We start from the raw sequence: 24,008 nt of genomic DNA on the forward strand, positions 1-24,008 counted from the left end.
GATGAAGGAAAAGAGGAAAATAAAGACAGGGATTGTTACAGAGCGGAAAGGAAAGACTGGAGGACCAGGAGAAACAGAGACACACACACACACACACACACACACACAGTACAGTACAGTAGACCTCTGGACATTAACACACCGCTCAGGCCACAGGAGGCAATGTCATTACCGTGCACGCATGTGTGTGTGTGTGTGTGTGTGTGTCACACATCCACATAACACCACCACAAATCACATTGCATTTACATGATGGATGTTTATTTTTAAATGGAAGCCTAACATTGGTCCAGAGGCCTCATGCCCTGCACCACAGGCAACAAGAAGGACATCCTGGTCTGACCAGCGGCGCCTGATCCTAAGTGGACATTTCCTGTACAAACATGAAAGGTAGCAGGAGAGAGAGTGAAGAACAACAGAAGAGCATGGCGAGTTCCGTCAAAGGTGCCGTTCCATTCTAGACATATAGCAGATAGATAGGAAGTGTAGACATATAGCAGATAGATAGGAAATGTAGACATTCCATTTTATTTCTAACCCTAACCCTGTGTTTCAGGGTGAGATTATAATCTCTGCACCGCGTGGCACATTTCTGATGACGACAGGCGGCGGGGAGGTGGAACGATCAATAGTCTGACAATGACTATGATTCACAATAGCAGAACCTTAACACTGTCAACTGGAACAGCGCCTGGATGGTATTGATCAAAAGCACAAAACGGCTTCTTAATCTATTGTTAAAACAAGATAAGGCCTTGGCACTGACCCTGATCCTTGTTGTAAAGGTGGACTAGCGCAACTGCCTATCAATGGAGAACTCCAAGCCAGCCCCTCAGTGGGGAGCCACATTGGTATTGATCAAACCCTAACCCTGCTTCTAACCCGGCATCCTCCAAACCAGAGGAGGACACAACACACTGTTCCCACTGAGCTCAATTACCCCTCTGCTTTTACAATTCAGACCTAGCATCAGTGTCCCCTGCCCACATCCTAACTGGGGGGGGGGGGGGGGGGTTGGGGGGCTAGGGGCAACTGGAGGTCTGGATCTTATTAAGAGGGAGCTGATCCCCCGACTCCTCAGCGGGATTCTCCATGGTCCAGTCCCGAAGCGCTCTGGCAAAGCACACATGCTGGGAATTAGGGGATGCAGATTGTCTGGAATTTTCCCACGATGACCAGGGGATCTGATGAAGCCTCCCCCCCCCCCCCCACCCCCGCCCCCCATTCCACTAGATAGCTGCTGCTGGGTTTTATGGGGGTAAAATACTCACACAGTTCTTCTCACACAGTGAGAGCAGTGGGATCAAACATCCCTCTCATAGGTCCTCATTTTTTTACAAGCCGTCTTATAGTATCACTTGAATGTGTGTGAACGGTCTTTAAGTGGGGGACTCTGAATCTTTTTATGAACCTGTTCCAGCAGTGGTTGGCTGACCCTAGACCTGTCACAGTGGCCCGCTGATGGTCCAGAACCACTCTGGCAGCCAAGCTCAGTGCTGCAGCTGATCTGGAGCCTGGCCTTATGCTCTCCTGCCTGGCACGTGAGTGAGTAATCAGGATCACCACCTCACAACACAGCAGAGATCAGCAGAGCCAGGAGATTAGCAAGCCCAGCAGGTGACTCAGAGAGTTGGGGCTCACAGGGCCAGAGTATTAGTCAATGAGATTGTAAAGGAGTGAGCCACACACACACACATACACACCGAACATATGCTAACTGTGTGTGTGTGTGTGCATTCGGGTGTGTGGGGGGGGTGGTCTGTGTGTCTGTCTGTTCGGTACTCTAGGGTATATTCTTGGTATATTCATAACACGGGCCTCACGGTACACGCAAAGCACCAGTACTATACACAGCCAGCCAGACATTGAGAAAATTGGCAAAAGACTTGAGGAAAAAATAAGAAAGTGACCTCAAAGTTTCCAAGCACACATTTCAAGATGACATCAGTTAAATTGATGGCAACCAAGTCTTGCTCAGACTGGCTCAGTTCCCCACCCCCATCGGTCCTCTTGCCCTTGTGCTGGCAGCTAGCATGATGAGGAGAGGTTAGCCAACAACCGCGCTAGGGAAGTAATTCGTGTGAGGCGGAGACCCTCGGCTCTTGGCTGGGTGTGAGAAGGGCATGGTGACAGAGAGATGCTGCTTTCTAGACTTCTTCCTAGCTGTGTGTCTTTGTGCCACACACAAAGGACAAGCTGTAAGTAATGTAGCCTAAGCATTTTCAATGTTTTAATGGGTTATATCTGAAAATGTTAATCATTCATGGACAAAGAGGGCTATCTGTTCTATTCTATTCTCAGCCTAGCGGTAGATCATAAGCGAAGGTACTCTGTGGCAGAGCAGAATCATGTGACGCTTGAGGAGACTTTTCCCACAGAGGAACGACTTTGCCCTTTATACTGCATCTCCACCAAGACTCAAATACAGTCCCTCACACACTGTACAACATTGCACTCTTTTACCATAATATCACTCTCTCTCACACACACACACACACAGCTCCCAATGGTACATGAGACATTGGTAAGAGTAGGCCTACTGTAATTGCATGCTCATCATTACTAAGCTGAATTTGATGCTCTGTCGACAGGCCAGGTTGAAGAACTGTTGCTGAAGTTCTATCATGCTCACTATGAGGACAGTGAGAAGGCAAGTACATTGTTGTCTCACCAATTACATCAGTCTAACTTATCCCAACAAATCTCACAAATTCTCTCACACTCACACACACACACTGCTGTCAGTGTTCCATGAGAACCAGCTGAACTCTGGGAGGGAAGAGCACACAGGATGGGGATGATGTCTATCCCAGCTGGCTGCTGGGAGAGGGGCTGTTGTCAGGGTGACATCAGGGAGGTCATGTAGGGTCAGATCCCACTAAGAGGAGAGAGAGAAGGAGAACCCAGACCAAGCTGGACCACTCCAACTTGTTTCCAACAGAACAGCTCAGTCAGATGATAATGATAAATGAATGCAGTAATTAATTAAGTATGCGCAAAGCATAATCAATTTTTCTATCAATAAATGCACCAATAAATTATCTATATAGTTACCGGTAAAATTTCATCATAAATCACCCCTCTCCACTCTTTACCCTCTCACCTCCCAGACATCCGATACTGCTGCTGGAATTCCAGTGTAAATTCCCACTGGGATGGGATTCTCCCCTTGAACCTTAGACTGATCTATTTCAAGGTGATTATCTAGGTGGGGGGGCTGGTGGGATGGTTGGGTGGGGGGGTATAGGGGGCTAGGCCCACGTAAAACCGCTGTCCTTCTAGTTTTTGCATGGGAGTGATGAGAAAGGTATTGTGGAGGGAAGGCACATTTGGAATTTGAGACAAGACAATGCTGTTGGTTCATTTTCACCTGAGAAATACGTAATTATAATAAGTATGTAACCCGCAAACACACAACATTATTTCAGGTGGAGTTATTTTGTATTTCTTATCACTGTTGAGAAAACAGAAGTTACAAAGAAAGATGGGAGGCAAACTAATGCTCTCTCCAGCTCTTCACAACACCTTGGGACTTTGATATCTGTGAGAAAATGAAGAGCTAATCATAAAACAGGGTGTACAAGGCTAGTAGCAACTGCTAGCTTGAAGTAGCGTCCAATGAGAAAGAAAGGACCTGAGCAGCATGTGCCGCACACTTGCCACAGACCTCCAACTCAATCAGGGGCACCACTTCCCGTCACATGACACCAATGTCAACACTGATTGGCCCACAGGAGCCAAGCAGAGCAGAGACCATCTGTACTAAACTAACAGAGGGAGGTCTTTGAGGACACAGTCAAACCAGCCACCTGCCATTGTCCTCATGCTATTGATTAATATCTACCTAAGCTGCTTAAACAAACAGAATACAGAGAGAGAGGTGGTGGGGGGGGGGGGGTGAATAAGTGAGCGAGAGAGAGAGAGAGTTTGCTTTCATTGTGGGATAAAGCCTTGCCTCTGTATCACTATTCATCTCTCTTTGCCGATCTGTGTTGCATCGCTTGAGAGAACCTGCTAAATGAAGACCCAGATGTATTCCCCTCAGCCCGGCAGGGGTGCCCTCCTTCTGCCTGATCCAATCAGTCTGCAGAGAGACAGAGAGCCTTTCTGAACACCAGTCTAAGAAAAGTCTGAAAACATCACCTCTTTTCCCCTGGCCCACACATCATACACTCAGAAGTATGACATGGGAAAAACATTTAGATAAGGAGCCAAATGAATTTGCTATTGCCAGGGAATCTAGTGGCACGGCCTTGATGCGGTCATTAACATTCAATTTCTAGATGAATTGATTTCCTGGTTCATTCTAGAAGGTCATATACAAGGTGTGGGGTTCTGTGATATGAGTGTGCTAACAAGGGAAAGTCTCCCCCTCCATCTTGGTCTATAGAAAAGGCAGGCGGGGTGGCTGGCTGTCTTTGTTCCAAAATGGCAGTAGCAGCTGTCATCAAAGGTCAGGAAAATGCTACAGGAACAAGGACCTCAAGGCAGGAGGAGACATGGGCCAAAGACAGACCATGTTGAGGGAAACCAACACCTGGGTATGGTCAAAGTGGCTTTATTGTCAATTCTTCACATGTCAAGACATACAAAGGAATCGAGAGGACGTTTCTCACTCTCCCACGGTGAGACAGATAAAGTGCCCAGGCACAACAGATAACACATACTAAAAGTAAAACATTCAATAAAAATAATAACACACAGTCAAACACACACACACACACACATTTGTCCTGTGATGTGGCATAACAAAGTGGTACCAGGTTTGGCACCATGGCGCCTATAGTACTCTGTACTCTTCCCCCCCCCTCATCTGCCCCAAAGGCAGAGGCAACTCCTATCACTAGGGCTCATCTCAGGTTTCCCTCCCCCCTCGCCGTCATGGTAGGTGTGTTTGAAGTGCCCCCCCCTCCCCCCGCTGTAATAGAGGTTTTGTAAACCTACACCGTCTATGTGGTCTTTGTGTGGCTCAGCCTTGTGCCCAGGGACATAGGTGGCAGTACAAGAAACCTGCAACACGTGCAGTAACCCCCCCCCCCCCCCCCCCATCAGGAATAGCCTTCACTCCTCCATCCAGTGGATCACTCCTCCACCCCCCCCCCCCATTCTCCCACCCCTCCATCTCAGTGGATCATTAGGCAGGCTCTTGACTCCTGCTTTTTTCATTTGATCAGCTACACTTACTGTACATGAAAGGGAAGAGGGACAAGTAAACTCAGACAAGCTAATTAGTTGTGCTCCCTCTCTTTCTAGTCAAATGAAAAATGAGGAACACTAAAATCCCTTACATCTGCCCTTAAAAACAGGGAATTAAATTAAATGACACACCATCTTCTGACAGAGATGTCCCCCCCCCCCTGTCGGTGGAAGGCAACCCCTTGGCTCTGTGTTTCAGGCTTGGCTTTGGCTACTGACAAAGCCAAGCTGCATCAGGCCTATAGAACACTGTTATAGAGAGGGATGTGGCCACCCTCTTTGCCCCACTATCAATATAAAAAGCATCTGCCGGAAAACTAAGAAACTACCACTACCAGTAGTTGTTATTGTCTTAGTGAATTTCCTTTGTAGGGTTATAGAATTTCACTACACTGCCAGAATTGTTATTACTCTGTCCCAACACTGAGACTGGGGAAATTTCAGTGTTTCTGGGGCCTAATGGAGGTAAATGGTATACCTACCTCAAAGACAGACCATCTACCGTAAAGCCACTGCATAGTGGACAAAATAGCTAAAGGTCCAGCCAAGTATACAGTTTATTTACACTCTTATCAGCTTCACAAAGTGTCAGCCCCCCTTTCACTACGGTACCAATCTTGTGCCATCAGCATCTGAGTGCACTATTCTCTAGCAGAAGAACAGGAAGAGAAACCTTAATTTTCTTCGCCCAGTGCAAATGATGCACATGTTTGCTTAGTAGGTACCTGGGGCCATATGGCACCCTGGCAGTGGCATTGCACTCTGCCCCTGCAGATGACCTCTGAACTCTACAGTCCATGAAGGGTCATTAACTTTACAGCATTAATGTGTGCTTCTGAAACTGGGGTCAAACCCAGTCAGAACTTCACAGTGCTGGGTATTCACTGTGGACTTAGGGCCTAGCTCAGAGTCATGAGCCTGTTTACTCTGCCTTGAAAAGGCAGTGGAAATGGATTATGCATTATACCACAACTCTACCACTGAGCCCGTTCTAGACATAAACCTCTTAGCTGTAAAGAAGATAATACTCGAAATGAACAGACGTTGCCTCTTGGAACAGAATTTTGCTTGGATTCTTTGTTGCCCCGATCGGCAGGCGTATCTTCCTAAAGTGAGATGCCCAGTGGTCAAATTAGCTCCAGTATCCAATCTGCGCCGACGTCATGCAACAATGAGAATGAGGTGAAACATGGTGGATACAAAGTAGCAGCTAGTCACTAGGTAGTAACAAAGTAGCGAATCACCCTGCATTTGCATGGGACTTATCCCGTAGACCTACATGTGTGTAGTCAGGGAAAACGCTCATCGCTTCCATCGCTCATCGCTTCACAGTCACAGGAATACATTTTTGGTCACAAAACATCGGCCATTACCAGCTGTGGTTACTCCCGCGAACAGGGTGGGGACAGGGCATTCTGATCGCTCTTCAATGCGTGAGACAGGTTAAGCTATAGCCCATCGTTGAAAAAATAGGCTACATAGGTCTAATTAATATTCTCCGACAGGTCACTTTTATGAGAAACAATGATAAGAAAGAGTTGGAATCGCAGGAATAATAACACAGCTAGGGCCAAATTGTAGGGGCACATATGTTATCTACAAATATAGTCCCAGTCAGATAACGGATCTTTAGAAAGATGAGAGCCTGTAAAATATCCTAATTAATCTCTAGGCCTATCTAATGAACACTCCAGTATTCAGTCTCCGTATTATCGGAATAGTCTGTCGTCCGCTTTCCCCGTCGCCACACACCCTTTATCCCAAGAAAAGGAGTGTTCAATGGCCGCATAGGAGCACAGCAAAGCCTCTCTCACACGTTCAGCAGCCTACCAAAAACTGTTATTTCTACCGCTTGAGGACATAACGTTTAGAATAGCGTTTGTTTACTAACACTGGTGTTTAAACATTACGGTTCGATTCAAATATTCTGTTCAACAAGCCATTCACCCAGGATCGATTCCTTGTCTTTCCCTTTCTTTCCACGGGGACACTACACCTAGATGTGTTATTCATCCATAATTCATTGCTATTTTTTGTGAAGTAGCTAGATTTCTGTCCTTGTAATGATATGCTATATCAGCCTAAACAAGTGGAGAAGAGTAAAATCGCGTTTGACAATCCACTTACAGTCAAATTGGGATTCAGCACGGCTCCTCCTCTGTTCCCCAATGGATGGAAACTCAGTAATCACTGTTTCAAAGAGGACAAATAGCCTATGCAAATCTAATAATCCAAATGATAAACTTGAATGAAGTAGGCTTAGTAAAAAAAATGTTTAGTGCCGGCTGTCCGCATGATTTATAATAGCCGCTACACCTCCACACTCAGTTTGCACATTGATATTCCCACTCTCTTTCCCATTCTTTCCCTAGATTGTTGCGCGACGACGCACGGTACTATGCGCCTCTCCGTTTCCTGTCCAGCCCCTGGCTCCAGCCTCGACTAATCACAACGCTATCCAGAAAGTGAGCAAGCACATTTCCAACCAGACGGATGATGGCCACTAGCATAACATACTGCTGAGGGGAGTATGGGGGGTAGGCTATAGGCCCTAACACTTTATATTGTGTTCGTATTGTGCAATTATTATAGTGTAACAAGTCGCCTTTTGTTATAACTTATTGCACTACACAGCAACCGTAACCCTTACCCTAATCCCAACTCCAGTACTGTGTATAACAGTGCAATGAGTACAATAATGTATATCCAGTAATACGAGCACAGTATTGTAATGTGTGGCCGGATATTATTATTATTATTATTATTATTATTATTATTATTATTATTATTATTATTATTATTATTATTATGCAGTATCCGTTATGCAAGACCATGTGCATTCGTTTTTTTCATCCCCTTTCCAGTTTATAATTAAGAGCTATTTTTTTTACAAATCCTTTTTCATCTGCTCTAATTCCATGAATTGTTAGCCTACACAGCAGAAAATAGGAAACTGCCATCATTCGCAGTTTGTCTTCATCTCTAATCATCATAATAGGATAAAGATGCCAACCTCAGTCCTACGTGAATATGTGGGCTAGTGTACCAGCCACCGAGCTAACACTGAACCTTAAAAGATTGTAGAAAATGCCATTAATCAATTTCATTTTTTTTTTAAATTATTATTATTATTATTATTTCATAGGCCATTATAGGCTTTGAATAATGTAATGGATCCTTTGTCAAAAGTTTGTTCGAATGGGTTATACACAGTCGAATGTATATATTGATGGGGGACCATCAAGCCTATATGGTGTCAGCAGGGGGTCATCTAGCGGACAGATATGAACACTGCATGCTTTTCGGATTTCTTCTTGGATTTCTTGTATCAAGCCATACTGCAGCCTATTCTTTTAAACTCAACTACTAATATTTAGCTCCCTGAAGAAAATGTTAATGCTTATTGTTTTTCTATTGTATTAAAGCAAACTAGAAGTGTGCTTGTATTGTCAAACTACAGTACAGTCATTTAATTATTTCTTGCATGTTGGGTTTTCCTTATCGAATACAGGAAAATTAAGTCTGTTTAATATAGTTAGCTTGGGAGCATGAAATAAATAGGCTCATTTTCTAGACCGAAATTGGGGATGTGGTTGATGACAAGATGCTGGAGAGTGCTGCAGAAGACTACTCTACTGCTTCTACTCAGAAGGACACATTTTTTAGAACATCAAAGTACATGACATGATTTATCTAAGAATAGTTATTCAGTCTGAGAATGTTCCACCTCCTTCATTGGGACTGGCTGTCAGACACAGAAATCAATGAAATGTCTGATCAATTATTTTTTTAGGCTTTCTGGGGTTGGAAATGGCTCAGAAATAACACCAAACATCTCTCTCTCTCTCTCTCTCTCTCTCTCTCTCTCTCTCTCTCTCTCTCTCTTTCTCTTTCTCTTTCTCTCTCTCTCTCTCATGAAAATGTCTGTATTTTTGCATGTGAAATATTTCTAGATAATAAAAGTCATTCCACACTACGGTGACAAAAGAATGTTGCAAAACAGGAAATTGTCACCTGCACAGTTCCCACAAAGAGGTTAAGGTTATACAATTCTGCATATTTTATGGTATAGTGATAAGAGTTTCATGTCAGTTTACCCAACCGTCTCGCAACCACAGATCACGGGTTACTGCGTTGATGACTCAAAGAGCTACTTGAATTGGGTGACAGATATTAAAGGTTTTCACAGAATTTTAGATAAGGAGAGTCAGAATTGCTGAGTCAGGGGAGACCCATCCTCTCCATACTCTAGCTTACTCCCCCTTTCGATGTTCCTGAGCCTATCCCATTCATACAAAACTCGAATGCTTACAGTAGGCACACAAACCCGCGCACACGCACAATAAACCACAGAGGTTTTCCTGCACTCCTTTGCACTACTCTTCACCTCAAACTCTCACTGTAGCTCTTGCGCCTTGTTATGCCATCTCCGTATTGCAACCCACAGCCATGAATGAAAAAAAGAAAGGGCACTTTGTGAGTGACAGGGCAAAGGGTTAGTGTATGAAGTAACCTTCAATCAACCAATAAAATAAATTAATTCATGCGAGAATATATTCTTATCGATATGTATAGAGGGTGTATGGTATGGTGGGATTATCCCCGACAGGGTGTGTGTCTGTTATGATCAAATAAGTGTCTATTTTCGCCTATTGGTAATTATTGAATGTGGAATAGTTTGCCAACTCCCACTGACAAGTCCACCGACACTCCCATTTACTGCCCCGCCTATATTTGTGTCAGACGCAGTTTGAGGTATCACCAAATTACCAAAACGGCCGGTTTTAGTGCTGCGCACCACTGTTTAGCAGTAGAAAATTGGAGCCCTAGGAGAGAGCGGAAACTTTTAGCAGAGACAGTAGACTGATGTTTTCCCGCAAGAAGTGATGCTGAGTGTAGTCACTAGCTTTCTCTGTGCAGTGGGAGTAACTTATCGTCGATGAGTGCCAGGGTTGTTTTAAGATCATTGCAATCTTAGTGCTGCACAAAGTTGTTCCTTAGTGTGTTTTCTCTCTAGAAAGACAGATAATGTTGCATTTATGAATTACGTATTTTTTTCCTGAATGGTGTACACTGCTAACTGAAACCAGGGGCGAGTTCAAGATGAAAGTTTACTGGAAACCCACGATCCTCCTCTTCTCCCTCTGCCTCCGAGTCGCTGCCCCCAGCTGCAATGGTAAGCTCTGGACGTTTCATTAATGTTCATCAATGTTCTCATCATCCATTCATCCATCACATAATTTCTGATCCATGCACAACCAACATACTCTAATAACAATATAATACATGGGAAAGGTCAAGTCATAGTGATAATTATGCAATCAATGTATTTAATCTGAGAAGGGTTTTACCTGCTTGGTTTTATTATGTGTGGGGTCATAGTTGAAGAGGTTGGAAGGTACTGTTAAACACACAACACAAATCTGTCTTTTAACAGCTATTACAGATTTGCTTAACATCTTCTAGACCAATGCTGTATGATGATGGGGGTGGGGGGTAATGTATTTAACTTTTGTTCATCCAGACTTTTACAAAAGAGACTTGGTGACATTAGTCACAAAGACATGATTCATTCACATTGTGAACGTGATTCACATTTTCTATTCGACTCAGTTAATTAACGTGACATTTTCTTACCTTTCTGAGAGATAACTCTCTGGTTTCTGAGAGATGTCTAACGTGTCTAACCTGTTGTTGTGGAATAGTTTCAATGTGTGGGTTCAGTTACTGCGAAATGATGCAAATGAATAATCCAAATGTCAGGGGGAATAGAAAAAGAAGTAAAAAGATAAGCGTACTGTAGGATTCACAGAAACCATATCCTGTGTGCGGATGTTGGGCGTGCAAGACATCAAAGAGACTAACACCCTGAATCCAGTAAATAACCTTGAGATTAATGTAGCGTCATTTGACAGAGATAATGCACATTGATATCAACATTTCTGTAAATTCACTGGATTTAGCCAGAAGGCAAATTTCCATCTGTAGTTGCCAGTTTGTGTAACCAACCACATCTGCTCAAAGCAACATTCTTTCAGATCCATACACAAATACGGGCAATACATAGCAATCTACAAAAGAAGACTTACGTTACCACACACTTCACCCTGGCACAGTGTAGAATTTACTTTGCTACCACTCTTGCATTTGACCCTCTCTCTCCAGACAAACTCCTGATTGTCCATGCGTCCGTTAACAGCACTGTGGCAGTGGCTTGTCCTACACTAAAGGGCGAGGAAATGAACTTTTACCTTTCAATGGGCCTGGAAAAAGTGGCCAACCACACTTACCATAGCACCAAAAGCCCTATAGAGACAGTGATTCCCGTTGGTCGGGGGCTGGAACTGCGGGTCAGCGAACAGGACCGCACGGTCAGTTTTGTCCTGTCATCAGTGACCACTGAACACAGTGGTCTCTACAGCTGTGAGGCATGGACTGTATTTCCCCCTCCGTATGAGAAAGTAAAAGATGAGCCTCAGACCTTAGTCCTGGTTGAAGGTATGTTCTCTCCACACTCCCATGCACGCACGTAGACTTACTTGAATTGCAGTATATGGTTTCTCAAAGAGAACACAGTTCATATCTCTCTTTCTGATCGTTTTGTCCACAGGGCACCGGTGCCCGGTGAAGAGTGTGGGCCATGGTGCCCCTGTTTGGGTATGGGCGCTGGGCTTCACAGTCATTGCTATTTATGGCCTTGCTGTCACGGTCATCGCCTTGGTCACCTGGGTAAGTCTACCTTCACTCAGACACGGTTACATCTTTGACATACTGCCACCTGTGACGGAAAATCATCAGCCTTCTCTAAAGCCTCAGTGAGGATAGCAGCCAACCTGTTTACATAATTCATTCACACGTTTACACTACTTTTTCACCATCTTCTCACTAAGGATAAATTGATTCAGATATCTTAAAAAATGTGAGTGAGAATGTCACTGTATAACACCTCCCGAGATGGTCTCAGCCTGGTTTGCTTCAGAGGAGCCAAACTGAAGGCAAACCACTCTCACAAAAAGTTAGCAAAAATGCAAACCAATTGTGAAAATACTCTCTGAAACAGAACAGGAAACATTGAACAGGAAGCTGATCACTCTACACACCTTTGACAGCTGTGTCTCAATAGTCTAAAGTGGCTTCCTCCCGTCATCTACTGTACTCCATCCGTCTGTTCTCATATCACATAGGAGAGGTGAAAGCCAATTCCCAGCAGACATCCTCCATACAGTATGACTTCCCCCTAGCCCTTGTTAACTGCTGTCAATTTAGCAGAGGATATTGCTCCTGAGATTGACCTCACATCTGCCTTTGTTTGATCCTCAGCTCAGACTGAAGAGACAGGACTCCTCTCATAGTGACTACATGAACACCAAACCTAGAGCGCCCAGGGGACATAGGAAGAAGCAGGGGGTCCAGCATCCTATCCGGATGGGACGTTTCTGAATGGAATCATTTGTGACTCCGGGAAAGCCCTCCAAATCTTCATGCAAAATCCATGGAGAGCTGAGCCTCTGACCTGAGAAATGGCAGTATGCAAAAGCCATTTCACTTCATGTAGCATGGTGTATGTGATTAATTGTGTGTAAATATAAGACTATATTTTGAGTGATTTGAGATGGCTATTGATAGATTGATATCTAACTAAAGCATTCCAAGCCGATGAGGATTGGTTGCTGTGCAGGACTATGGAGTGGAACGCAGCAGTAGATGCTGAGAAATAGGTTAGACCGCTTACACGGGGATACCCTCTGTGAAACCTAAATGTGTCGTAATCGAGGAAGACCCTAGCACTGCGGTGAACAAGGCTTCACAGGAACCAGTGGTTTCCGAACGTAAAGGGTCTTAACCACACACACACACACACACACACACACACACACACCTCATTTACAACAAATAAATCGAATAGATCTAATGGTAAAGTCTTTCACTACATCAGATCAGACCTCTCTGGACTGCTTCTGTTCCTATTACCCCCTCTGAAGTTAACTAACATCTGACCAATAGAAGGATGTTATGACTTACTCAACTTTCAAAACTCTTAACACAAAACTTAAACATTTAACATGTTCAATTGATTGAATACAACACACAAATAACTAAACCACATTCACACTAAATACTCATAACTGCTTTGTCATGACCCACAATATATCTAAGTATGATTTAATCCAACTTCTCTAAATTGAGACTTTTCCCTTTGGTTCAAATTCTACAGTGGCTAGTTACATGGTCTAGAATTGTATTATGATTAATACAATTCTAGACTTTTAGATCATGTAAATATATAATGTAGTGTAACACATTAATTGATATCTTTAAAAGATGAAACAACACCAAATCACTAATCGTATTATCATGTATTGTAGTACTACAGCGTCATTCATTTTGTATCAATGTTTCCAATTTGACAGATGTCCTCAATGAAAGTGAGTGCACAATGGAGGACTTTATACATGTTTATAAGTGATCAGTTGTGAGTTTTGTGTTGAGGTAGCTTTGATAGTTGAGCAGATACATCTGTTTTTAGCATTAGAGCAATTGGGGAAACAAAGGAAAAAAAAAAAAAAAAACACATGCATAATTTCCTGTCGACCTTACCTTCCCCTTAGATGTTTTTTCGTTGCTATTGTGCACTTTGCACACAGGAGCGACCTTAATCTTGCACACCTTGCAGTTTCTATGCAGTTATTCAGCCAGAGTAGACCACACTTGAGTTTCATTTGATAATGCTTACTCGTCAACTTACGTCAACAAGTCCATGTCAACATTTGTATGCAATAGATACTTGTTTAAATACAATATTAGTCATTACTCTGTTTACCGTCATAAATCTAATAGGCAACATCAGATGTGTGGCAAACATTGTAAGGACATTCCAGACAGTTCCACGAGTAGCTGAAATCAGGAAACTTGTGGTAGCTTTTGATTTCCAAAAGTTGTATTTTCAGAATAGCTTACAATCATGATTATAGGCCAATTAGGGTATCAAATAACATCAATCTTCAAGGGGCAATATACTCATATCATCTTTTAGTATATTTTGACATGAAAACAACATCATGACACTTTTCCAGGAAGTAAATAACAAACATTGTCAACAGCTGAACTTAAATGTTCTGCCACAGATGGTGTTACTTGTGAAAAATGTTTCTACTTGCCTATTGAGAAATGTGATTATAATTCACATCCTCTACTGGAACCCATGTATTGATTATTGATAAGTGCGGCCACCTGTGAGTAGTCTTTGCACTTCATGTACGCTGAAGAAGGCACACGCCGCAATGCCTCTGTGTAATAAATGATGATTTAAAGCTTATTAATTGGAGTGCTGTCCACACTTTATTTATGGCACAGATCCCCTCATAAACATAAGAAGCACACAAGCAAATGGTAGTTTGTTCCACTTGGCTTGTGCAGATGTATTATGCAGTGAGCTGTACAGACCAGACGCTACCATATGAAACCATTAAAAGAAATGCAGCCTTCACATGGTAAATGACAATATACACCGTCATTCCTGTGCAATTAATAACAGGAAACAGGACCGGACCATATGGGAGCAGACTGGGACTGCAGAACCAGGTTGGGCCTCTCGTGACAGGGTGATCCAACTCCCATGTTCGTCACTCTGGCCTGTGTTCTATATTGGACCTCTCCTGTTCTGGAAAAATCAGCGCCCTGAGGACCTCTGTTCTCTCCTCCGCAGACATAGAGTTCAGCTCCTGTTCCTTCACCTGGAGAATTAAAAAGAGAGGGATGGGAATGTATTGAGGCCCGGTATGGAGGTATGAGAAGAGTGGGGGATTAGGAGGTTAAGGCCCTGAGGTTAAGTCTATCTTGACCATTCTAATGAGCGATGTGTTGTGCAGGCAGGGTTAACCTGTACACAATAGAACAAGAAACAGCTGAGACACAATAAGGTCAAAGAGAGCTACAGTGTAGGTGAAAAGAGCCTAAGCAACTACAGAGGGCTGTAAACTCACCAGGACAGGGTTGTATCCCAGGACCTTCAGGTGACGCATCTTCATAGCCAGGTTGCCACGGGGATGGGATGTACCATAACAGAAAGAGGACGGGAGTGCACAAAGAACTGCAATTCTGGAAAAAACAGAAGGACAACAATGGTCTGTTCCCAATCTCAATGACACAAGAGCCACTGGTAGTTAACAGCTTGAATGTAGGGTGAAGAGGGCAACGTTACCTTTGACTGTGCTCAGATGGAGGAGATTCTCCCTCAGACACAACATTCCCTTCTGTCGCCTGTAGGGGTCGGGTTATCAGACCATCTGAAAACCAAAAGCACAAAAAACACCCATAAGCAATGGGTGATGATTGATATGATATGATTGATTATCCCCAGCAGAAATGGCTATTCTCCACAATCCTGGTGATATGTTAAACAGGATTAGCGCTGCTGGAGAAATACAGCTTTCATAGAAATTCAACAAATAATATCATTGTACTTCGATTTCATTGTATATCATACATGTTTGTTCATCATAAATTGACACACTGTACATGAAGAGGAATCAGAAGTATAGTGAATGCTTGCACAAGAGCAGTCTCTACCTATAAAGTAGATGTCTTCCACCACCACTCCCTCCTGCAGCAGCCCACCCACCATCAGGCTCTGGAGGGTCTCTGAAAGGCCTGGGTTGACAGACACTTGGATAGGAGCTGGGGAGCCCAGAGAGGAGGAAGGGACGGTCATGGGGTGAGCGAGAAGAGGCCGGTCCAGCCTCAGACACAGGTCCACTATTCGTAGCTTCTTCTCCAGCCCCTTCTGAGACCGCCCATCTGTACAGACATAGACAAGAGAGAGGTCATTTCGCTCAGGTTATAGACGTGATGGGCAGAGGGGAGGCAATGCATTTTATCCAAGCTGGACTGAAAAACACTGAGCACCATTTTTCCTACAGACTAAACATCTGTCAACGTCACGTTAAATGATGGTTCCATTTCAATCCGAGTCAACACAGAATATCCATAGAAATTAAATTCCTACAACAAAACTACAATCAATTTTCTGTGGTATTTGACAAGTTTTTTTTTTCAGACCAAAAGCTTTTTTTCAGGAAGATACTCTTAAATAATCAAGAGCACCATGAAACTAGAAACTCAAGCACTCATCCTGAGTCTAGGGTGTATCTGAGGAGACAGACAGCGGCTGACCTATGGCACTGAGCTCCTCCAGGGTCTGGCTCTGCAGCAGCTGCTCCAGTGGGGCGGAGGGGAAATGGCCGAGAAGGCACAGGCTGTAGACTGCCTTCAGCAGCAAAGGTGCTGGCATCTTGGAACGGTGGGACTGCAGCACCTGGGTCACACAGTCCACGAACCTATGAAACGGGACATATCAGTTCAGCTTTCAGCCGGAGATGGTTGTAAATTTTGTAGTGTCTCTCCATCTGTCTGTTCACAACTCATGAGCATGTGTACACATGTAGCTGTATCTATAAAAACCCCAATAAAGCTAGAAGGCAGGAAAACAACTCATTTTTTCACAGATTCCTATGCGGTACGTCTGCCAATACAAAAATTGGCAGACGTGCAAGTGAATATGAGATATGAGGTGGGGAGCGTGTGGGGTATCTCACTGTTGCCTACGGTCCTGTAGGTCGTGGTTCAGGACTGCCATGATCTTCAGGATGCTCAGGAGGTCTTTTAGTGCCAGGGTGTCAGGGTTCCGGATCACTCTTTCGGCGAATGCGTCCAACAGGGCTGTGGGGCGGAACGCTAGATCGTCGAACTCGAACAGGGCGAGAATCACCTAGAAGCGACCGCATACGTTAGAAAGAGAGAAAAACAAGGGTCCTGAGAGAGAGAGGGAGAGCGGGCATCGGGACAGGGTTGACCTTCATACCTGTTTGTTGTTCCACATGACCATAGTGGAGGCCATATACTCAGAGATGGCTGTGAACATGGCCAGGTCTCTGTAGTTCAGCTCCCCACAGGCCCTCAATACTGTCAGCAGTCTGTTAAAGGGGATCCCGTGGACATTCTCTATGATGGCAGGATGCCAGATGAAGTGAAGGAGAGGAGGAATGGATGAGTTAGTTGTCAACGACACAAGATGAGCCAAGAAGCTTGCATTCACACTCAGATCCCCGACATTTCACGTGAAGATCCGCTTTGAGGGGGTGACCGAGCACTGGGCAACAATGTGGGTGACTCCCTCGTCAAATAGCTGATGATGTAAAACAGAACACACTGCAGAACACTGCACACCAAACAGTTTCCAGTCAGTCAGGTCTGACGTAGAGGATGTCTCACCTGCAATGTTTTTGCTGCAGACCTCCAACAGTGGCTTGGAGTTGAAACCCATGGTGGCAAGTGTGGAGATCATGTACTGATAGTTGGGGAGGCTGAATTGGTCGATCATTGACAAGGCCTTTCTCTGGAGGATAGGAACATGAGCATGATGTCACCACGGGTCACAGGTCATGATTTTGCCACATGTTGCAAGGTTGAGCCAAGGGGCAGCGAAGCAAAAGAATGAGCCCTTACCTCCAGTTTCCTCTTCAGGTCCGGGTGTGCATCCTTTCCTAGGTGGCGCATCAAGGTCTGCAAGGCCATAACATTCTGGATGCTCGGAAGTTGAGCAGCAATCATCAGTCTAAGAATTCCGAACAGCAAACACACAGACAGACACAAACATGTCACGATTTCCAACTGGATTGGACACAAAGCACTTTACTTGAAAAACACAGAAAATGACCACCCTTATTTCTTTTAAGCATCTCTGTAGCTAGTAAAGCAGGCTAGCACTAGCTCTCACCTCACTCCCTCTTTCAGTGCATCTACATTCGCGCTGCTTTCCATGTATTCCAGACAGGAAGCCAGCACAGACAGGGACTTCTCATCAAACTCATTCAGATTCTCCTGTTGGGGACAAAGTGAAGCATAGGGCAGATTATACAGGACATCTCAGATAGGTACTCTGTGACACGAACCACCGGGCTATGACCTCTGATTGGGTTACCTGAGAGACTCGGAGGAGGGTCTGGATTACACGGCTGCGCTGCGACACACCCAGCTTGACGATGGCCAGCAGACTGTAGGCCACGTCCTCGCTTCTCATGCGCCCGGCCTCCTTCATGGTCCTCTGGAGAAGCTCCTCAAAGCCTGCATGCTCGCGCATCAACTGCAGCTCGTGACACCGCTGCTCCTCCGGCATCCTCTTGGCGATAGCCCAGATGCGCGTCAGGCAGTTACTGACCCTCCTGTGACTAGACGTGTACTCGGCAGCCAGGTCTAGCACATCAGTTGGGGAGCTGCACTGCGTCAGCTTGTAATAAAAAGGCACCCTCTTCTTCAGTGCCTGGTTGGGGGTCGCCTGTACAGACCCAATCTCAGGGGCGAAAGCAGGTTCCAAGGTTCGAATGGAACGTTCTTCTTTTCCCCCCAGGTCCTGGTGATAGACTTTACCCTGAGAGTAATACCTTACTATGCTGACAGGAAGTCCAGCCAACGGCCTCTGGGTTTGTCCTGCGCTCCAGACTTGAGACAGCAGTGTATTAGATCTGTTTTTGACCGATTTGCATCTCCTCAGCATCTGGGGGCCCCCATGCTGCCATAGAGCCTTCTGATTGCAGAGCCGCAGGGCCCATCTGAGCACCTCCTCTCCTGTCACACGGGCAGGCATTGTGTCTTGCACTGAAACTCGGGTACAGTTTACAAAAGCTGTATGGAATTAAAAAAAAAAAAAACATGAAAGAACAATGTAAGAGTTTTACATTGGTGGTGCAGCACCGCACTTGGGGCAATGTGTCCTGTGTAACTCAAACTAGCATTATTGACATCACATAATCAATCAGTAATTAGTTCTTTGACTGTTTTATCAAAGGCACTGTTGTTTAAAATCCTAGCTAACATATCACTCAGTCACAACAAGGTCATCAGTACAGTTTTCATGTTTAGTGATGCTCTACTCGCCAAACAGCTATCCAGCCAACCTAATCCCTCGCATAGTCTACGCGAATATGTGACTCGCTGCAGTCAGCAACCATTTCCCCCAATTTAAACACATTGGTTTAGTTTGCTGTATGGCAAGTGTATCATTCTGGTAAGAAAACTTACCCTTGACTGTCAACCGATTTTTCGCATGCTGCTTGCTTGATCTTCGTGTGCGCAGCCGTAATGTCGCCGTAATGTCGCAGTTATATCATTCAGAGGTTGAGCTCCACTGTTTTAATTCGTTTCTTGACTGTTCGAAATGAGAATTGATGTAAAACAATTTGGTTATTTTAGTGTATCGTTTTTGAATTTTTATTTCATACATTTCCATTGCCGTGTCAAAAAGATGACTGTAAACATGGCTAGCTACTTCCTCAATTGCTGTTGTTTCTTATCGGACACAATTTAAGTAACATCTTTGGTTTCCTAGCAACTCCTGACTCCTGCCAGTGCCAGAGAAAAATATGGCAAAATTTGTACTTGCTGGTGAGCTTTTTGTATTTACGGAGTGGTGTTTGTGTTAGCTAGTTATGTTGAACGTATTTTGCACTGTTTTGTTTGTGTAATTTAATAAACAATTAATGTCTAATGTGTTTAATAATTTTACTAATCATAGGAACTCTCTCTTGATTGATTTAGTGACACTAATAACTCTCTCATAGGCAAGGCAAATTGCCCATACTTCGCCAAAGCAGAACTTCTTGCAGATTTACTGCAAAGGTCTCTGCCAGACTTCAGCATCCATAAGATTTGCATGCAACCCAATGATTGGAAGGTAGACTCATTACATTATCTATCTTTTAAAGTTGTAATTTATCTCAATTGAATTCAAAATACATGATCTCAGCATCAACCCTCTGTCCCTCCTAGCAATGGCTGGAGACCACATGCAAGGCAAATGGCTGGGAGCATGAGCATTCCCCCCTGATATGGAGGGAACTTATCGAACGTGGGGGCAAAGGAATGCTCATAGGGGGGTTCAGTGACTTCCTAGAGCATGTACAGGTAACGCCACTGTCTTCATCCTCTCCTATGTTATCAGTTGATTCAACAAGAACCTTTCGAAGAGATGTTTTCTTGTCAGGGTTATTATGGGATCACCTCAGACATGACAACAGAGCTGATGATGGAGATTTCAGCAGAGAACCTGCAGACAAAGGAGCTGTGCATGGAGGAGGAGTTGTACCACCAGAGCCTTATCAAGCCACTGCACATATGGATAAGCAGGTGAGATTGCTGGGGTTATGACACACTCACAGAGATCTCACAGGAGGGGATTATAGTATAACACATGACTTCACTGCTGCTGATTAGGTTGCTGATTGGGCATAGTCCAATATCTGTGTTATTATATTGATTTAACAAAATGATGTGCCATTTGCTTCCCTAGGATCAAGCTAAGCTAAAAAATAGAACTTGATAACACTTGTGTGCATCTTGGCTCAAATACTCAGCAGCAAGGCGTTCTAAGCTCAGGACTGATAACCCTCCTTTGCAACCTGCAGTGCTCTCAACCCAACCTGCTACAGCCTGATCCCCCTGCTGTTTTCCCCTGGAGTGTTCCGTGATGCTCCCACCATCAGCCTCCATCTGCTGGATGTGGGGGGGAGTGAGGAGGAGCTGTACGGGGTTAGGATGGAGACAGAGGACCTGGCCCTACCACAGCTCCACAAGGTCACAGCCCACATCAACCTGGACCAGGCTTTCCAGCAAGCACACGTCATCATCCTTCTGGATGACAGTGAGGACGGAGAGGATGGGGAGGAGAGGGTAATGAGGAAGGTATCAGATCGTTACCAAGGATACGGGCAGCTCATTGACGAAAGGGCGAACAAGGAGGTCGTGGTGGTTGTTGCTGGAAATTCCTTTGTCAACCTCAAGTGCTCCCTCTTGCTGGAGAATGCACCGTCCATCGACAGCAGCCACTTTGTAGCCATGGCAACTCAGCTGGAGTACGAGGCCAGAGCTCTCATTGCGCAGAAGTTATGTGTCAAGCCAGCAGGTAATTAAGCTACCACTATCCTCATTTATCTTTAAATGGAGAAACCTACTACCTTCATTTGCCCTTAAAATAGAAAAAGCAAACAAACAAAAAAAACAACAACATTTGAAGTAATGACATTTATTATTCCTGACAGGTGTGACAGATGTCATTGTTTGGGGTAATATCAGCGGTAGTTCCCATGTTGACCTGCAGAGGGCAAATGTTTTCCAATATGAAGGAGCAATTTGGGGACCATCAGATTTTTCTCAGCCAGTCCTAGAGATGGTATATGACAGGTAAAGCTTCACTGTATTTATCAAGACGGGCCAAATTATGAATAAAGTGGTTCCCTGCTCCTCTCCTTCATGACTAAAACGACCTATATAACTGCACCAATAAATTCAGGTTTTGGTAAATTATTCAGTCAATTCAAGAAGTGATTTGAATTTAACCCTAACCCTAACCGAAATGGAAAAAAGTTTCGATGTAAAATCTTCTATTGAGAAATCATTCAACATAAATGCCCTGTCTGGTCCTGTTCAACTGCTGTACTCTATATTACATCATGTGTTTCAAAGGAAATGGCTGGAGTCAGACTTCCTGAGTTTGGTCAGTTCACAACGTGCCACTGTTGCCTGTAAGACCCAGAGGACCACAGCCATATCAGCAACCAATGGTATCATTACAGTTCTGAAGGCCTGGACAGGCAATTCCTCTCCTGAGGAGGTCCTCTCATTAGGTGTATTCAGCACAGGTAAAGGTCAACACAGTGACAGTTACAGATAACACACTTGACACTCTATAGCATTATGTACACTAAAGCTGTAAAAGATGTGTAAGAAGCGTAAAAAAATAAAAAATAAAGACTTGGTTTGAAGTCTGCATTTGCAGTCTATGAGGCCCTGATAGTTGTGTCTGCTCTTGTGCTTATCTACAGGGCAGTACAACCTCCCAGCAGGTATAGTTTTCTCCATGCCAGTGAGGTTCCAGGATGGGAAATGGTCCGTGTTGTCAGATGTAACAATTGGTGACGAACTGAGGGCCAAACTGCAGCTCATTGCAGACCAACTCAGAGTGGTGAGTAACACCCAGATACAGCAGCATTCACAGGGTGTCTCACAGCTATATTAGTATCTGCCTTACTGTCTTACTACCCTCATTCCTTTGTGATCAGTGTGGTTGGGCCGATATTTGATATTATCGTCATATTTGGAGCTTATTGTGATATTTGGAGAATATTGTGATATTGTTGCCTTACAAAAAAAATTCTGTAAAAGTGCTTAAAACTCTGTGCTTAACTACAAGTGAGGTATCCTGCTTTTTGAAAGGCAAAGTACATCTAGCGGTGAAAACATGTCTCCACCATACTTCAGCAATGAACAATATTATTGTATATTGTGATATTTTCTATAGTAATATTGTGAATAACAAAATGTGAATATCGCCCAACCCTAATGTGGTTATCATTACCTTGTTTCTATAAGGACACATGTTTCATGTTTTTACTGTGTTGTATCATGTTGTTTTTCTACAGGAGAAAGACATTGCATCAAGAAAAGTATGAGGTTTGAAGATATTTCATGTTAATTCCCAGTTAACTATTCAAGTAAACTGGGAATTTTCTATTAAAATTTAATATTTTATGTTGTGGTGATACTGATACTGACCAATAAATGACATTATCATCTCTGGACTTTTGTACATTATTGTTCAAGTTGATATGAACATGCTTTTATTTACAGTACAAGGGTATTTCTTACATGGTTCATCCCATTCTGAGATTCCATGTCTGTATTCCTTACACTGTCAGCCACATCCTGGTCCTATGGCATAGCATAGGCTGGAACTCCAAGATCCACATCAGGAAGGTCATGAGATCATTCTTGCTTTATGCATACCAGCCAAGTGTCCCAGTCAGCAGGGTAACATAGCACTCTGCCTAGGCTAGGATTGGTTTACATTTATACCCTCATAGTGTTGCAATGATCTACACATAGATATATAGGTATATAGATCAGTGGTTGCAACCACCTAAATTCATTATCAAAGTGGTTACCATTCACGAGAGCTTCTCAGTTTATCCAGACTCAACACCTGGCATTGTATAGAAATAAAGAATACCTTGTTCTATTTTCTGACCTACGGTAAAGCAGTGTAACTAAATGTTTAACTCCAATGCACACTGCATGTTACAGGTCTAACTTATGGCCTGTGTTTCTGTGGCAGTAGGAGCTGACTGAGGGCTCCAGGTGTCCATGGGTTACAGGATATGCTGCTAGAGGATCCATTCGCAGGGTTGACTTTTGAAAGGCACTAAACATGGACTCACTCTGAAATCATTCTTAATGTTCTAAAATACAATGATAACACTTGTACCTAGTGTCCCTCCCTCTCTTATGAATAGACAAGCTGCCCGAAGCTGTTGAGAACCAGAGACAGTCAATTAGGACCTGTTTTCTGACAAAGCATCACCAAAGACACTTACAGTATAGATGAGGTTTCAATCCCCTGAGCCAGTCTATGGCGTTAGATTTCAAACTGGTGGTGCTTTTCCGTTCGAGACTGGGTTCCACTCCGGTCTTTGTTTGGGTGTAAACAATGTTTATATGTTTTCGCTTTTTCATCATGTATTCTTACACTACGCCAGGCCAAAAGTAGTTGCGGGCCCCGCATGCCAGGGCCAAGATGAACCAATACTGTAGTGATAATTCCACGAAATATCATTTGGATCCAATTTCTGGATCAAATCTCGAATGTTCTTTATGTGGATGATAATGACGCAACATTGAGTAAACCAATGAAATGCCTGCAGACAATTATCTTCACGTGCGACAACTGATTAAAACCAGAACGTTCTGTCAGATCTTTCTTTCTC

At 43.9% G+C, this 24,008-nt stretch overlaps 4 protein-coding genes across 5 annotated transcripts in view; 2 read left to right on the forward strand and 2 right to left on the reverse strand.

The window, feature by feature from the left end:
* The window catches only part of raph1b (Ras association (RalGDS/AF-6) and pleckstrin homology domains 1b), a 37,031-nt gene extending 29,521 nt beyond the window's left edge, over positions 1-7,510 (reverse strand). The window contains exon 1 of the mRNA XM_083680482.1: positions 7,324-7,510. The gene's annotated coding sequence lies outside the window, so the exon portion shown is untranslated. The remainder of the gene's footprint in view (positions 1-7,323) is intronic.
* Positions 7,511-9,979: 2,469 nt separating this feature from the next.
* LOC310812514 (T-cell-specific surface glycoprotein CD28) lies at positions 9,980-13,959 on the forward strand. Of its 2 annotated transcripts, none has more exons than XM_083681117.1 (4): positions 9,980-10,372; positions 11,362-11,694; positions 11,807-11,925; positions 12,517-13,959. In XM_083681117.1, the coding sequence occupies exons 1-4, from the start codon at positions 10,300-10,302 to the stop codon at positions 12,634-12,636; spliced, it is 645 nt and encodes a 214-aa protein (XP_083537243.1). In that variant the 5' UTR covers positions 9,980-10,299; the 3' UTR covers positions 12,637-13,959. The 2 variants fall into 2 exon arrangements, with proteins under 2 accessions (XP_083537243.1, XP_083537242.1); XM_083681116.1 differs by having other exon boundaries at positions 11,362-11,693; positions 11,794-11,925.
* A 381-nt stretch (positions 13,960-14,340) lies between these two features.
* Positions 14,341-19,315, reverse strand: fastkd2 (FAST kinase domains 2). Its single transcript, XM_083681115.1, has 12 exons — positions 19,273-19,315; positions 18,176-18,876; positions 17,972-18,075; positions 17,701-17,809; positions 17,467-17,590; positions 17,057-17,196; positions 16,791-16,963; positions 16,369-16,532; positions 15,766-15,993; positions 15,398-15,482; positions 15,180-15,294; positions 14,341-14,930 (listed from the first exon to the last, which is right to left on the reverse strand). Exons 2-12 carry the CDS (start codon positions 18,836-18,838, stop codon positions 14,820-14,822), a joined length of 2,016 nt encoding a protein of 671 aa, XP_083537241.1. The 5' UTR covers positions 18,839-18,876; positions 19,273-19,315; the 3' UTR covers positions 14,341-14,819.
* A 298-nt stretch (positions 19,316-19,613) lies between these two features.
* On the forward strand, positions 19,614-22,801 carry mdh1b (malate dehydrogenase 1B, NAD (soluble); the record flags this gene model as incomplete). The annotated part of the gene is made up of 9 exons (XM_083680210.1): positions 19,614-19,635; positions 19,812-19,924; positions 20,020-20,154; positions 20,234-20,376; positions 20,655-21,151; positions 21,288-21,429; positions 21,712-21,887; positions 22,071-22,210; positions 22,668-22,801. 9 exons carry the CDS (start codon positions 19,614-19,616, stop codon positions 22,695-22,697), a joined length of 1,398 nt encoding a protein of 465 aa, XP_083536336.1. The 3' UTR covers positions 22,698-22,801.
* Positions 22,802-24,008: the final 1,207 nt, after the last annotated feature.

This window comes from Argentina silus (genome assembly GCF_951799395.1).
Source record: "Argentina silus genome assembly, chromosome: 11".
NCBI lineage: Eukaryota > Metazoa > Chordata > Actinopteri > Argentiniformes > Argentinidae > Argentina > Argentina silus.

Excerpts from the sequence above, each read along its gene's own strand:
- LOC310812514 (XM_083681116.1), top strand. The coding sequence starts at position 10,300 with ATGAAAGTTTACTGGAAACCCACGATCCTCCTCTTCTCCCTCTGCCTC. Across the intron at positions 10,373-11,361 it reads CGCTGCCCCCAGCTGCAATG|ACAAACTCCTGATTGTCCAT; the intron begins GTAAGCTCTGGA and ends CTCTCTCTCCAG. Across the intron at positions 11,926-12,516 it reads TCATCGCCTTGGTCACCTGG|CTCAGACTGAAGAGACAGGA; the intron begins GTAAGTCTACCT and ends TTTGATCCTCAG.
- fastkd2 (XM_083681115.1), bottom strand. The coding sequence starts at position 18,838 with ATGCCTGCCCGTGTGACAGGAGAGGAGGTGCTCAGATGGGCCCTGCGG. Across the intron at positions 17,197-17,466 it reads CTGCAGCAAAAACATTGCAG|AGAATGTCCACGGGATCCCC; the intron begins GTGAGACATCCT and ends CTGCCATCATAG. Across the intron at positions 16,964-17,056 it reads TCATGTGGAACAACAAACAG|GTGATTCTCGCCCTGTTCGA; the intron begins GTATGAAGGTCA and ends GGTCGCTTCTAG.